Source organism: Ctenocephalides felis, unplaced genomic scaffold, assembly GCF_003426905.1.
Source record: "Ctenocephalides felis isolate EL2017-DRISC unplaced genomic scaffold, ASM342690v1 CF-g0.4_SCAFFOLD_01886, whole genome shotgun sequence".
Classification (NCBI taxonomy): Eukaryota; Metazoa; Arthropoda; class Insecta; order Siphonaptera; family Pulicidae; genus Ctenocephalides; species Ctenocephalides felis.
The window spans coordinates 178,499,413-178,514,949 of NW_020538040.1; the positions used below are offsets into that span (position 1 = coordinate 178,499,413).

Below are 15,537 nucleotides of genomic sequence, written 5' to 3' on the forward strand. Positions count from 1 at the left end.
TTCAAGAGTGAACAGATCAAATGCATAATTTTGTTAATAGTAATTGTTAATTGGTCATAACTACGATATTCCTTCTCCGTGAATGACCGCAACTAGAAATGTCGAAAATTATACAAACCCATTGAATCTATTTTTTCCATAGCTCGAAATAACTAGACCTCAGTTTCTTAAATTTATCAGTAATATCAATCGTATACAAACAGCAATAAATATTTAGTATTATATTATTATTTTTACACAATTATAATTATATAATATTATAACAAGTTTTCCGTTCGTAATTGTGTATATTCTCCGTATAGCTAAATCTGTAAACGATCATCATCAAAATGCTAAAGCAATTATTGTGAGGATTTTTATCTACTTCTCCGAATACTGGAAATTTAATAGGACATTTGAAAAAAACAGCCCACGGGAACACACGAAAGAAAACATGTGGTCGGAGTCATCGGAGTTGTTGAGCGGATACAACTCCTGTCTGAAGCGGATTTTTCTCGCAGATTCGGAGGCGGATAAGATAGGCACAATTCGAGTATGTATTTGTCATATGCGCTCAACTTTTTTTTATCATTTTACATTTCTTAACGACTCTATATACTATTAGAGAACTCTTATTGCTTTTACATAAAGCGAATTTTTTATTTGACTTCAAAGCTAGAGGCAAATTGTTTCGGAAATTGATCAGCGGAACCCCTAAATAAGGGTTAAAGAAATTCACCGAAGGCATTTAGTCTGCGGCGTCAGAAGTACGCAATTTTTGAATGCCCTATAGCTTACTAACAGGATATTTGATATATCATACGAGCTTTTATCATAACGACGGTTTTTCTCTCTGGTTTCAGGTAGCGACCATGATGTCCTGTCCTTTGCCCATGCCACTGCCTCTGTTGCCACCAGCACTGCACGGTGACTTCCCTCCCGTGCATATTGGAGTCAAGGTAAGAAATTTCATCTCTTGTTCGGCGGTTAAATTATGCTTATGTTTCATTAAATAATTCATCGATTTGGCTATAAACATTTTATGTTGGCAGTAAGATTAACTTGCCCTCAAAATTATAATCCAATATTCATCATGTCGGAAACTAGTCGTGTTATCACGAATTAGGATTATTCTTTGTCAGTTTATGTCTATATGCTCAGGTGATTCATAGAGTTTTAATACCTAATGGGTTTTTAATTGCTGTATCATTTTTGCTCGATCCGATTAAATATATTGCGATATACTTAAGCGAAGTAATGTTCGACTTCTACCTTTCTATTTTCCAAAGATTATCAACGTTCAGGGTTGTAGTATTTATAAATTTTCTAGTACTTCATGAGCGTATTAATAATTCATAGAAGTCTTATTGCAGCATCTCGTCGGTACGGTTATATTTGAGTTGCTCGCATAAGCGAAGCATATAAATAAATGTTATCGTTCAGGTTAACGATTGTTTAAGTATTGATAACTGGTCAAGACGAGGGATAGTCGTGCAGGCATTTCGCATAAATGTTGAACTCTGAGCTGAGCTGAGCTGAGGCTACGTACCGCGGGCGTGCGTTGTTGCATTGCATGAGAAAAGGGAAACTAGAACACCCGAGCGATGCTCAAACGGAATGCACCGCGGTCTGGGCGCGCCGTAACAATTTCAATTTCACTTATGCTCATGTCACGTTAACAAGTTAACCTTATAAAATGACCATTTTTCACCGACTCCAGTCCATTGCTTCCTCATGTTAGCTCGTGTCGTATGTAATCTCGATCCCGGGAAATATTGCGCAAGACAATATTACCTTATATTGTATCTGCACGTTGATGTGCAAATCCTTATATATACACGCTTTGGCATCGAATATGTGTTTTTGAAGATTGGATTACTTTATATTTGCCCCAATGTTGAGAAATCAATATAGAGGTTTGTGTTTCGTGACATATTTTGAAATACGATTTTTGCACGAAACAGATATGTTTAACAGAAAAAAATACGCATGATCTTTACTTTTTTATGTATTTATTCTTTATTTTTACTATGATTATAATTATATTATTATGGCTCTATATTCGTTTTAGATTTCAGACTTCCTCCCATAGGGGGGGTTGTTGTAACAGTTTTTTTTTAAATTGATATATCTTGAGATTCAGTGATTATGTTTGTACGAAATAAAGATCTACATATGCTGTAACTAATCAAGTAAAAATAATTCCATAAATGAACTATACATTCTACCCCATCTTCTTCGCTTGAATATGTAGGCATCATCATCAACTAGCCTCATGATATTTTAACTTGAGGTGTGATTTTTTTTACATTAATCTAGTTTTTAACTACTCACCTATAACAAAAATTGTTACACATGATCAAGGATTGTGAATTTGAAACGAAATTTTAAGTTAGTCGATAATAACTTTGACATTACATGTCAAAAATGAAGGACGTGCACAGTTCTGTATATTGCGTCGGCTAGTATGACCGCAATATTATGCAGGATGGTTTGCATGTCCAATCGGAACAAAAAATTGAATACTGTTCAAGATCCTATTGAAAAATGCATTTTAGTACTGACCCCTGTCGCAAAAAGCCCCTAGCTCCTCTATATTTTATTTGTACTGGTATTTCTTATGAAGAATAAATAAGCTTTGTTTCAGAGTTGGCTATTGTTTTAGTTTGCGTATCGTAATTGCTTGAAATTTTTTTTTTATACTAATAAGAAATTATTTACAGTGTGATAAGAAACATTAAAATAAACATGTTTGCATACCGACTCGTTTGCGCAGTAAAAGCTTTCCGATGTTTATAGCAATTTTTGATAAGAATTGCTTGCTGTTGGCAATTAAATAATTGTTAATAAATAAAATAAAACTCGGGAAAGTGTGTAGTCTGGTTAAAGTAAACGCGAATCGATGAGAGGAAAAACTTCAGAGCAACACTTGAAGCCAAGTGCTCGTTTCGTGTAAATATAGAGACGAACGGTTAGGAGCACTCACTTCCATCACACATTCACATACGTCTAACGAGTTATCCTTTGGCCCCCTGTTCCTGCTTTACTTCTTCAATAGTATTCAATGAACTTCCAGGCGTTGGGCATAAAGTATCCTCTTATAACACTATCTTCAATATTTTATTTTTATAGCTTGATTTGAATTTGATTTTGATCAATTTATTTAAAACTAGCCGACCCGCCAGACTTCGTTCTGTCAAAAAAAATTGTAATGTGGCGGTGTTTTGCTCCTACCTTTTTTCTATTCTTTGCAAAAAATACTAAAAATAATAAAAAATAATTAAAACACTATAAGCATTTAAAAGTAAGTAATTTTAATCATGTAAATCATAATTAAAAAATCAGTTCAATTTTTATTGTAGTGCTTTGTGATAAACGATGTTTTTTGTTTGATTACCTGACACATAAACAAACAAATCTGATGGTTTTCCAATACGAGAACAGACAACATACAATTTTCCATGTGAGAAACATGGGTTTTCCAAATTAATACCACAAACACTTAATGATACCATAAACGCACTGGAAACTGTAGTCGTTTAATCTCAAATGGCACATCAGTCGGAAACATTGGGATGCGACAATCCTAGCAAATCCAGCGAGTTTGAAAACTCCGGTGGGTCGATTTGGTTAGTTACCGAATCAACTGATTCGCCTGTAATTTGTTCTTGAATTTTGAATTTTAATTCATTTTACATCAATGTTTTTGGCTGCCAATATAGCTCGTTAATTAATAGAAAGATATTTCTATGTTTATATAAATATATTAAAAATTAGAATATCAAAAACTACACAAAATGTCATGACATACATAGATCATTGTTTTTTCTACAAATTTCGTTGCCTACTCGATTAAAAAAGAAAAGGGCTTATTTCAGGGTTTCCCCGGCAATTATTCAAATTTTTCTCGCCGTAAGAACCATCCTTGGACTTCAACGAACATTTAAAAAAAGTAATTGGCCAAATTGGTCCAGGCGTTGTTGAGTTATGCGCTTACCAACATATTTTGCGATCCATTTTTATATATAAGATAAACTTTATTATTTGAATGAAGGGCTTATTTATAAGAAGGCCTAAATTTGTATTTATTGCATAATGCAACTTATTTGATAAATTAATATGTTCGTTGTTCTTAACGCTCTGGTTGTATGCCTGGCTTCTTTAAGCGTTCATCTTCAAAGTCTCGTCAATGTAAACATAAGTTCATTGTTTACTATACAATCGTGCTGATCCTGTAAACACTGCGTAATAGCTATCTCGCGGTATTGACCCGATTTTATGCTTTTCGTTTTTAGCGTTCACTTTCATGATCACGGAAGGATCGAGTAAAAAAAGAACTAGTACCGGTTTCAATACTGTATATTTATTCACATCGTCAATGTTTTTTACTTATTAGTATTTGTTCAATTATGTCATTTTACTTTTACATAATACTATTGACACTTCTCATTAGCTTATACTAATTTAAGTAGCCTCATATTCAATTGATGATAAAATAAATGTTATATGGTGTGGATGGATCAAATTTTCTCATGTTTGACGCATATAGCAAATATCTATCAAATAATATTTTCCCAAGTCGTAATGGTCGTATTCAATTACAAATAATTGAGTTTAATTTGTCATTGTTATATGACCTGGTCGTGAACGCTGGTTCTTTTGGTATATCAGTAGTTAACCCTGCTCAATGAGCTCTATCTCGAGGCAATGACTCATTTAATAGTGTCATTTGTCTATGCTTCGGGTATAATTTACACGGTATATATATATATATATATATATATATATATATATATATATATTTCACCTCTATCCATAAAGACAACTAATAAAAAAATATTATTTTAAGTTTCATATTCTATCGCGCATTAATTTGAAAATGCTGATCATACAAATTATATATATTTGCTTGCCATGCTTTTTTAGAACTGATATTGAAAAAGATTCCAATAATTAAAAATATAGCTTCTCAAAATCCCGTTCAAACAATTGAATGTGTATGCTCTGCATGCATTTTTAACATTCATGGAAGTTGTGTAAGCACGTTATTTTTCAGTTTAGTTCTTCACTTTAGTTTAATTCTTGAAGTTTAGTCATTGAACCTCCCTGTTGTTGCAAGTTTTTTATAAACCTCAACAATTTTGTATTATAAAACTTAGTTTTGATTGAGGAAAAAAAATTAAGCAAGTTTTGTGTTGATTACATAAAATTATTTAAAATCCGCTGCATTTTGTGAATTATTCATAGTGCAAGTTTGTCTATTGTTGATCACGCGTATCATTTATTACAATGTGTGAGTTTGAAGAATTGCCTCAAAGCAAGCGAAATGGTTCACTGAAGAGAGTAAATATAGTTATTTATGTATACTTAAACTTTTACTGCTGTTGTTTTAGTATATTTGTATATTTATATACGTATATTTGAATTGCATTGATATACGTTCATTTGTTTGGCCGTGATACATTACTTACACTTCAAGAAATTCACAGTAAGAAAATGTCTTGAAATCCATACCTAAAAATTGCTTCTGCTGCATGTTTTTTAGTAATAGTATTTTTGTTGCATGCTTATGCACCACGTTGAAAATTGAAACTAGTGCAGAAATTCGATATATACTACGGAGAAAATTAGAATCGTTAATATTTTTGCAGCGCCTTCGTCAGAACTTTTTATAACTACGTTATTATCTTCTGGCACAAATTGTAAAAGAAAATTTATTGTACATCACAGTATGTATTGGAAAGATTATAGAAAGTTCTAGCAGGAAATTTTATGAGTTCAATATCGAAAATAACAATACCAATTCATTTCGCTTAAGTCTACTCTGGATTTTTGTAGTTACCATTATGAGTCGTTCCAACTTAATGGATCGTTTGCAAGTTTCTGTGATGGGTTATTTCTTTTATGTATAACGCCGGTTGAATGAAGTTTAATGCTGCGATCGTTGATTGATTGTAGGATTCGCGTTAAATAGCCAATTTAATAGTACATTGCACTCGTTTATGTATGTCGGGTGGGATCGTACAAACACCTGGCATTCATCAACTCATTTAAAACAATACTATTCTCTTTCGCGCAGGCAGGCACATCGGAAAACCTAAGTAAAATGATATTAGATGTACGTTTAGGGAGGGTAATTGGGTGTCGGAGGTTGTTGAATTGATCGGACGAACCGCGGGTATTTTGTGGAGGTCTTGGCGTTATTAAAAAGAACGCGCGGCGGCATTAGAGACGCGCGTGCGACATTTCAGGCGGAAAATTGATACGAATACGCGTTGAAATCGCGCCAACGCAACGCAATAGTGTACGCATATATGGCTTTGTGTGACTTATATCGAGGATTTGGTGTGCGGATATTGTTCATGTTCAATGAGATAGGTGCTGTCAATTGTCTTTGATAACGGCAGTTTGAAATAAGGTATACCTGCGGGTTGAACTTTATTTCGTTAATATGCTGTTCTTCTAAATGTACAATAAACTGTCGTAAATATGTATAATAGGATAAAGCTTAGAGATCCGCGGGTGGAAAGGTCCATCATCATCATCTCGAAAATGAGCAAATTATAGATTTTTTTAATGATACTATTTTAAAGTAGAAGGCGAAAGATGAACAACCAGCCATCACCCTAATTCTTATAACGTCGTTATCAGCAAATGTATCAATATTCATGCCAAAAGTATGTTTTTTTTCCGTTGGTAGTTTCTTTGGTTTTGAGCTCTTGTATTTTGATTATGATACCTGAATATAAATTCTTACGTTATTTGCTTTGTAAGATGTATTGTTATAAAACAAGGAATTAAATTAATAGTCATTCGACCTCTGATGATGAATATTTCTTTCGCAATGTAAGATCAAGGTTGTGAACAATGAAATCTTTGTAAATAATGTTACCATAAAATTTATATTTCATATTGGTTAAATAATGTAGCTGTTATTTTGTAAAATTCCCTTAAATCTATGCCACCTGTGGCTACTCCTTCTTACCTCGCCCATGGGGCAAAAACTAACAAATGACAATTTTACATTTGTTTTTTTTTTAATGTGATAAAATTGCATTTTTCGTGGTCTTTGTTGTTTCTGTTCTCTAAAGTAATAGCACTTTCTCATACTTGTGTAATAATATTTTTTCTCGCTTTGTCGCATAATTGTTTTGTATCACACATTGTTGTTGCATGAGAAATTCTTGAAGGATATTCAGAGAAGAAATATTGCATCATGTTTATAGTTATACGAAGATTTTTTATGTAGAATGATTCATTAGTATGATTTTTCGCTGTTATTACTTTTAAAATTGTTCAGTCGTGATGAAAGATTCCGGATACAGATGCTTTGCATTTAATAATCTTTTTTCTGTATTAATCAATTAAAATGGAACAGCTGGAATCAATTCTAATTAAATACTGAAAGGAGGGTAAGAGTTACTATATCGTTACGTACCGTTATTAAAGATAATTACAGAATTATTTTAGCGATAGTGTTAAGATCAAACGGCAATGAGAATATGTATAGTTAGACCACGACGCGGTTCATTTCGCGAGTTTTTATAAATAGAATGCTAGATTTTCATTAAGAATATTTAAGTTCTTGATTTCTGAAATATGATGAACGAGCTTGTGTATATTAACACATCACGACAGAGCGTCACCCTAATGTGGGTGTGCGTTTCTGCTGGCATTCCTAAAAGAACGATGTGCGTACATATATCATGAATACATAATTTAGTAGTCCGCGCATTAATAGTTTTCTTTCGTGTCTTAATAGCGAAAGTGCCGATTTGTACACCAGAATACATCGAAGTGAATACTGTACTTCCAAAAAATGATATAACATGCATATAGATTTAATGATATTATTTACACATAAACACTTCGTATAAATATTGTTATTTATATTTTGCGAATTTCCTCAGATTTTACCATCAAGCTTTTACAATGCTTTCGTTAATTTTAATGTTTATATTCACAAGTATTATACTTGCATGTTTACATGCTTTGAAAACCTAATTATCACAGTGTAGATGGTATTCATTAGCGATGAAAAGGGTTTATGCGGAGGCAAAATGAAGTACAACTTTTCAATTGTGTATGAGCCCACAACCCCAAAATATTATAAATGAGTCTTTGTTCTGCATTTTCTCTTGTACGTAATAGATTGTGAGAAATCACGGTTTATTGAAACTGCTACGATTACAAAAACGTATAAATTTTTGACTTCATTGCGCTGCTTCTCATTTCTTAAGAATCGACCTAGTTTCTTTAATCTATCGTATCTTCCTGGATTGGTGTAATTAATAAATTAATTTATTATGTGTTTTAAATTATGGGGCTAATCATCGGATAAAATAGGTATTCTATGGTAATTCTATGTTACTGGTCCATATTGGTATTAGTTGGTAATAACGAACTGTCAAAAAGCGTTTTGTACATAAAATCTAAATTACAAAACGTACACATGTCAAATAACAATTTTGTGATAAGACTAGCAAAACCGACGAACTCCGTTTCGCCACCAGATGGTTTAGTGAGGAAGATGAAGAAATTTTTTGTTTGTTTTATATTTGAAAAGGAAAAAATTGATTTTATTGCACAACAGTAATGAATTTATTTCGATTACAAAAGTGAAGTGTTTTTTAGTTGAACTTCTCTAAGTAAATGAAAGTGAATCCGCAAATTTTCCGTTTCATTGAAGTGCTCTTTGGTGTACCACATTTTTTTGTTTTTTGGCAAACACAGCAAATACATGGCTTTTTGACAATTCTTTATTACTAACTTATACGAATATAGATTTTTTTTAGTTTTTATAAGATTTTTATTTCAAATCAAATTTGGATACATTTTATAGACATTGTGACTTACAAACTATGTACATCTATCGAAATGATAACAATACATATACGAATATAGATTTTTTTTTCTATTGTAACACTCTTAGAAGAATAGAATTTTTGTTACCATGGATATTTGAATTTGAATTTTGTTACCATGAATATTTTTTTTTATTTGTTCCGGACATATATAATTTTTATACTGATTTTTGTATATATTACCAGAATATATTATTTTGAAATTACTTCATTTTTTGCAATTTTCTCATAGTTGCATTAAAGTGATATCCGTTTAATGCACGTGCATTGGCGCATCCAGCCTACGTTACGCCGACCATGTTGATGTTTATCATATAAACATATGCGATGGAACATTCATCTATATTTGGACGTCGACCTGTTAAATATAATTGAAAATGCTTCGTATTGAGTTTACCATGCAGGCCACAATCCCGCGCCCGATTTTGCTGCGGGCGTTCGCGTTGAATGCCTAGGCCTTTGTCCCATTTCCAGTCTCGCTCCCGGCCTTTCCCCCAAAAGCATCATTGTCCATAATGTACTGCGTCATAGGGCTGTTTAATTATGCATTACCATGCCATTTGAACCGCACCACACACGGGATTCGGGTTTTTGTGAGTATTACTATAAGTGTACTTTCAGCCGAGTGTTTAATGTTCGGTATTAATGAGACGTCTATACCGCGTCTGAAGGCGGTGAATAAGTATCATTGTACAGTTCTAGGGCAAAGTTCTAGAACGTCTTATTGCTTAAAACTCGCGCTTGAGAAGTTAGTAGTTAAGCCGTGAAAGTACCTTTATGTTTTGTCTTAAAACACGATAAATGGGAATGTTATAATACAGGAGTTTCAAAAGCTTTTTGAGGAGTTGCTTTTTGTAATAGAAATGTGTATAATGCTCTTTTGATTTGGTTTTCGTGTTGGTTTAAAATAGTTAACTTTGTGGTGGCTGTTATTGGAAGTATGGTTCTCGATATTTTGTTTGCGCGATCTAATTAAACTCGTTAGTTGAGTTCAAATTATTTTCAACATCGCCCTCGTTACGACCAGCATGCACGTTATTAAATTTTTATCTAACGAATGTGGTGGCTTGCCATATTAATTTAATTACGCTTTGCTTTTTTTTATCCATTAGTGCACTCATCATAAATTTCCGAATTGTTTGACGTCGAACACAAGAATTGTTGATCAAGCTCATGCATTTCGTAATGCTTCGTTAGAACAGGAACTAAGAATAAACAATGATTCTGCTTGCGCGATTGATTCCGAATCGTAATTCTGATTATTGTTTGCTAGCGCAGTTGTTGAAATATGAGATTCGTGATCGCGTTTGCAGTGCTAGTAAAAGCATTATGTACTCAGCATATCATTATAATTTGTAAAACGTTCTGGATGCAATGGCAGCATGAGGGAATTTTCTTACGTTTCAATGATTCTTAAAGTGATCCATATGGACTCCCAGGGATCCAGGACATCCTTTAGAGGGGTTTAAGTTAATGAATCACAATGCACCACGTTAATATCTGTTTACTTATGTTATACTATCTGCAAAAAAAGTTATATACAATTTTTATAAATAGTACTAAAAAGTAAATAAAATTATTGTTTTTGTTCTTCAACGTGTATAAGTTGTAGCATAAGTAGGCATTCGATTTGTGGTCGCAATATGCTTGTAAAGACGCAATTTGCTGACTATTAAAAGACTTGGCCTTTTTGAAACTATCGTAGTAATTCTGTATGCTATCATCAAGGGGAAGGAGGATCCGGAAATCCTTAGAAATCGCTCGCATAATTAAACGTCCCCTTAATATTCGAAGACTATAACAAATTCGATTTTAAAATCGATTCTGTACATATTTCTTAAAACCGATTCTAAATTCTTAAAATATTATAAATTTGATTTTTTTTAAAGCTTTATTTTATACAGTCATATTACTGACAATAGCCTTTGCTCGTATACAATTTTTTAATTAATGATCATTATGCGTCGCGGCGACGCGCTGACGACTGCGAAATATTTCCATTGTGTTCAAAACCAAACCTTTGTGGAACACTGTTAAAACTTGAGAGGCTACGAAAAACTTGTTGTTCTTGAAATTTGCTCCGAACTTGTCCGCTAGTGCTCATCTCATCGTTTGGCGCGTGCTACTCCATCTGTCGAACGTCACGTACTGAATCGGCTTTCAAAATTTGCGTCCGGCTTTCGTGCTTCGCTGTGTCCTGTCTAGGTTCGAACTCTAAATTGTCTTGCAACCGCGGCCAGGGGTGAGAAAAACACTCTAGGTAATTGGAAATGTTGTAAATTAACGTTTGCACATGACTGACTAAAGCTGTTATGTATTGCGAAATGCTTTTGGATTTTTCTAGAGGTGTAGAATTTACTTTGGAGGCTATTATTATTATGGTCTTCATGTTTTCTTAAATTAGATTAGATTATTATTCTCTGGAGGAAAAATGAAGAAATAAGGTGCATAATTTGATATCGTTTTGTTTATAAGGGTATATTATATTGTCATATTATATATATATATATATATATATATATATATATATATATATATATATATAAATTTAGATATAGATATAGATTCAGATATGCTTAGGGTTTTGGTAGATACAGATATATTTATAGATAGATACAGATATATTTATAGATAAAGATTTAGATATGGATATAGATATAGGTAGAAATAGATATAGATACAAATAAAGTAGATATAGATATAGATATAGATTCAGATATGGGTATAGGTAGATATAAATGTAGATACAGATGTAGATATGATTAGGGTTATAGGTATAGATAGATATGTTTACAGATATGAATATGGATATAGGTAGATATAGATATAGATTCAGATATGGATATAGATTTAGATACAGATATAGATTCAGATATGTTTAGGGTTTTAGGTAGATACAGATATATTTATAGATAAAGATTTAGATATGGATATGGATATAGGTAGTAATAGATATAGACACAGATATAGTAGATATAGATATAGATTCAGAAATGGGTATAGGTAGATATAGATGTAGATACAGATGTAGATATGATTATTGTTATAGGTATAGATAGATATGTTTACAGATATGAATATGGATATAGGTAGATATAGATATATATCAAAAGTAAAATAGACGATCTAAAAATATTAGGCAGAAGACGAGTACAGATCATTGATGACACAAGACCAGGAAGCATAGAAGTTTCGAAAGCAAGATGCATAAAAAGTGAATAGTGGTAATGAAATGGTAATGCGAGTTATAAGCAAGAGAGGTAAAGGGAGTTATTGATATGTCGTGCTCGCATACCATGGACCTGCCTTTGGGCCGACTACTATTTATTATTATTATACATGCATATTGATATGAGTAGTAGATATAGTAGATATATATGCATATAGTTTATTATTGTAAGACATTTCACTTCTAAAACTAAATACCGCGTAAGAACATTTGTCTAAATTATCAATAAATATATCTTTTTTAATTAGAACTTAGTGACAAATCAATAGTGTAATTACAAATTACATAAATTATACCAACAAATCAGTGTTTAATTCAGTCCACAGGTATAAGGGTTAAATTAAAACCAACAAATCGAAAGGAAAGTTTTAGTAAATTCTATAAACACGCACATATAACTAGTGTATTGTATTACCGAGACTACTTTAAGCTTATCAATTCTAATTTTTTTTCCTTTATTTTCATCTATATTTTTTTTATCATTTGATGGTATTTCTACTTTTCGATTGTTTTATATACTGATGAGCTTTTTTGTACTTCTTGAATGTTTTCTCTTACATTTTCACTTTTTTGCATAATTTAATTTTTTAAATAACAATTTTTGTTTCGCCTGATGCCATTTTTTTAAGTGATTTGAATTTTTTATTTGCTGTCTCATTTGGCGTGTTTTTTTCTTATTTTATGACGTAAATATAACCTAATATAATTGAGACATTCGTCGGTTCCCAAACTTTTTTGTCGTGGACCTATTGAGCTTTGTCATGGACTCCCTATTTACCCGATATCGATTTTTTTTTATTTTGCACTAAAATTTATCATTAAATATTTAAAGTTAATGTACATGTTACTTTTATACATTTATTAAGTGACTTTTATTATAGCTAGTATAAGTAAGTAGATATTAATTAACGTGGTGTATTGTAATCCACTACCCTCTTTTCATTTTGTGGACCCATAATTTTTTTTTGTGACGTGGACCTCTTGAAAGTACTCATGAACGCTGGGGGTCTATGTGGACCACTTTAGGAATTACTGATTCAGACATTTCTTATATTTCTTTTTTTAAGTATTCGTCTGGATTATTCCATCAGATGATCGCGTTAACTTTATCTTTATGGTGTGTTTCAAATTATAAATTTTATGTAGACATATACATAAACTAGCATGACAAAAATTACCGAGTGGTATATGACATCTTCGTTTCCAATGTTTTAAGGGCTTTTTGTGTCCTGCTAGTAAGACCATTAACACCAGTAATCGACTTGATGCAAAATACCTGCGTGCATAAAATGTGCACGCAAGCACGCATTATATTTTGATGCAAAGTAGAGTAACCGTAGCAAGATAATCTTAGTAAATCTTGTAGTAGTTGCAAATAATTCCCACGTCTATGTTACGGAGGAAGTATAAACTCATTGGTGTCATATTCGAATGCGCTTATCAGTGCGTCGCGACTTCTCACAGGCGAGGCGCCCGAGGTGCGAAGTCTTGACTTGACACTTCATTCATATCTGTATCGTATGTCATAACTAACAGGCAAGATATTAATTTCATTGCGAGCTATTTCTATGTAATGCAATCTCGCTTTTTTAACGGCAGTGCTTTCGAAACGCGTAGTTCCAATTCATAAACAAATATCAAAGGCTTAGCATAAATTAAAAACGGACGAACTTAATTCACTCATATAGTTAAAAATAAATAAATATCGAAGCCAAAAAATAAATTATATTTCCGTTCCTTTAGAACCATTCTGTCATTTGTGTGCAAATTACATTTATTGATATATTGAATTGAGACGTAAATTAATTCCGAAGCAGCCAGGAAATTTATTTTACTGTTTCAGCTGATAAAATATAAATATAAATTATGTAAAGGTGATAGTATTAACAGACGAATGAAACATGACAGACCCTTTAGTTGATTTGGTTTCAAAGACAAGGATCAAATTCATTTATGCAAATTTTATTATACCACATTCTCGACAATGAGCTTTTGAGCTGAGTTATTATTTCAGGAAGTTAATGTATGTCAATATTGAAATTTGTTTTAGTGACGTAATTTTAGATTACATTATATTCTATATATTAGTGGTTTGATATAAGCTACCATGTACTAAATTAACTATCCTTTTTTCGTTGCTTATATAGTTTACAAACATTTAGGGGCCAATTCTCAGATAAAATGGAACTGTTATGGTAATGCTATGTTACGGGTTTATAATCGTAGGAGTAGTAGACACGAATTATCAAAATCTATGTATTGCTGCGCGATCAGGCGTTTACACATAAAACCTAACCTCCAAAACACACAAAATTGTCAAATAACAATTTTATCATAAGTGCACTTTCTGATTTTTCTTCGATAGTACAGTACATACGTAGCTTTTATGTGTAATACGCCTGATCGCATAGCAAATACATAGCTTTTTGGCAGACTCGTAACATAGCATTATCATAACATTTTTATTTTATCCGAAATCTGGAATCTTTAGGGGGCGTCCATTGATCATGTGAGGCTTTTAGGAAGGGGACTGACAAAAAATCACGAAAAATCACGTGGAAGGGGTCTAGTAAGATCTCACGTGTATTTATTTTTCACCTATTTTTTTTTTTAAAAAAAAACAAACATTTTACAATTTGTTTCGTGAATTCGAAAAATTTGTTCGTAAAATTTTACGTAACTAAAAGTACACGTGATGTTTGGTGGAGGAGGGAGGAGGTAGATTAATTCTAAATATTACTACGTATCACCATGGGGGAGGGGGGTCCAAAATTCCTAAAAATTGATCACGTGATTAATAGACGCCTCCTTAGGCATTCATACTTAAACAAGACTTTGATTAGCTAATGCTTGTTGCAAGATATTCTTGTAATTCTTAAGGGGTAGCTTATTATGTGGTGTGAATGTAATTACTCATTGGGAAGATATTTGGCCGTTTTATCTCAATCGTTATGTGCTATATTCATTTGAAATTCAATACTACACTTTAATTATTCGAAACATTTATCACAGCTTTCGAAATTTGATCTTCCAAAATTAATTACCGTATTCGACATGTGTTCCACATCAAGAGATCTATTGTTCGACGATCTATGTCCTCTAATATAGTTGAATAATCAGATGTGGCCATTTATGAAGCCATGCCCAAGGACTCTAGTTGGTTGGAGTGGAAGCTTCGAGCGATTCGAAATAGCGGACATTCCTGGAAGGCTTGTGCACCGCCCTTGAACGATATTAAAATTCCCATATTTTTCCTTACTTCACTAGACCGCTGCAAATTCTTTATTATGAATCGAAGAGCAATTTATTATAATTATCTTTCACTTACTGCATTATGAAATTCTTCTCTTTCTCGATAATAGCATTTTGATGTAATTGAAGCAATCGCAACGAGCTACACTCGGGGGTTCGTGCACGTACAATTACACATCAGCTGATGCATGCTTAGGAAAATAAATCACTCTT

At 32.5% G+C, this 15,537-nt stretch overlaps 1 protein-coding gene across 1 annotated transcript in view; it reads left to right on the forward strand.

Moving 5' to 3' along the window:
• The first annotated feature begins 318 nt into the window (after positions 1–318).
• The window catches only part of LOC113376778 (polypyrimidine tract-binding protein 1), a 114,372-nt gene continuing 99,153 nt past the window's right edge, over positions 319–15,537 (forward strand). The window contains exons 1-2 of the mRNA XM_026616832.1: positions 319–532; positions 843–938. Coding sequence (XP_026472617.1) covers positions 434–532; positions 843–938 — 195 coding nt within the window. The 5' untranslated portion in view covers positions 319–433. The remainder of the gene's footprint in view (positions 533–842; positions 939–15,537) is intronic.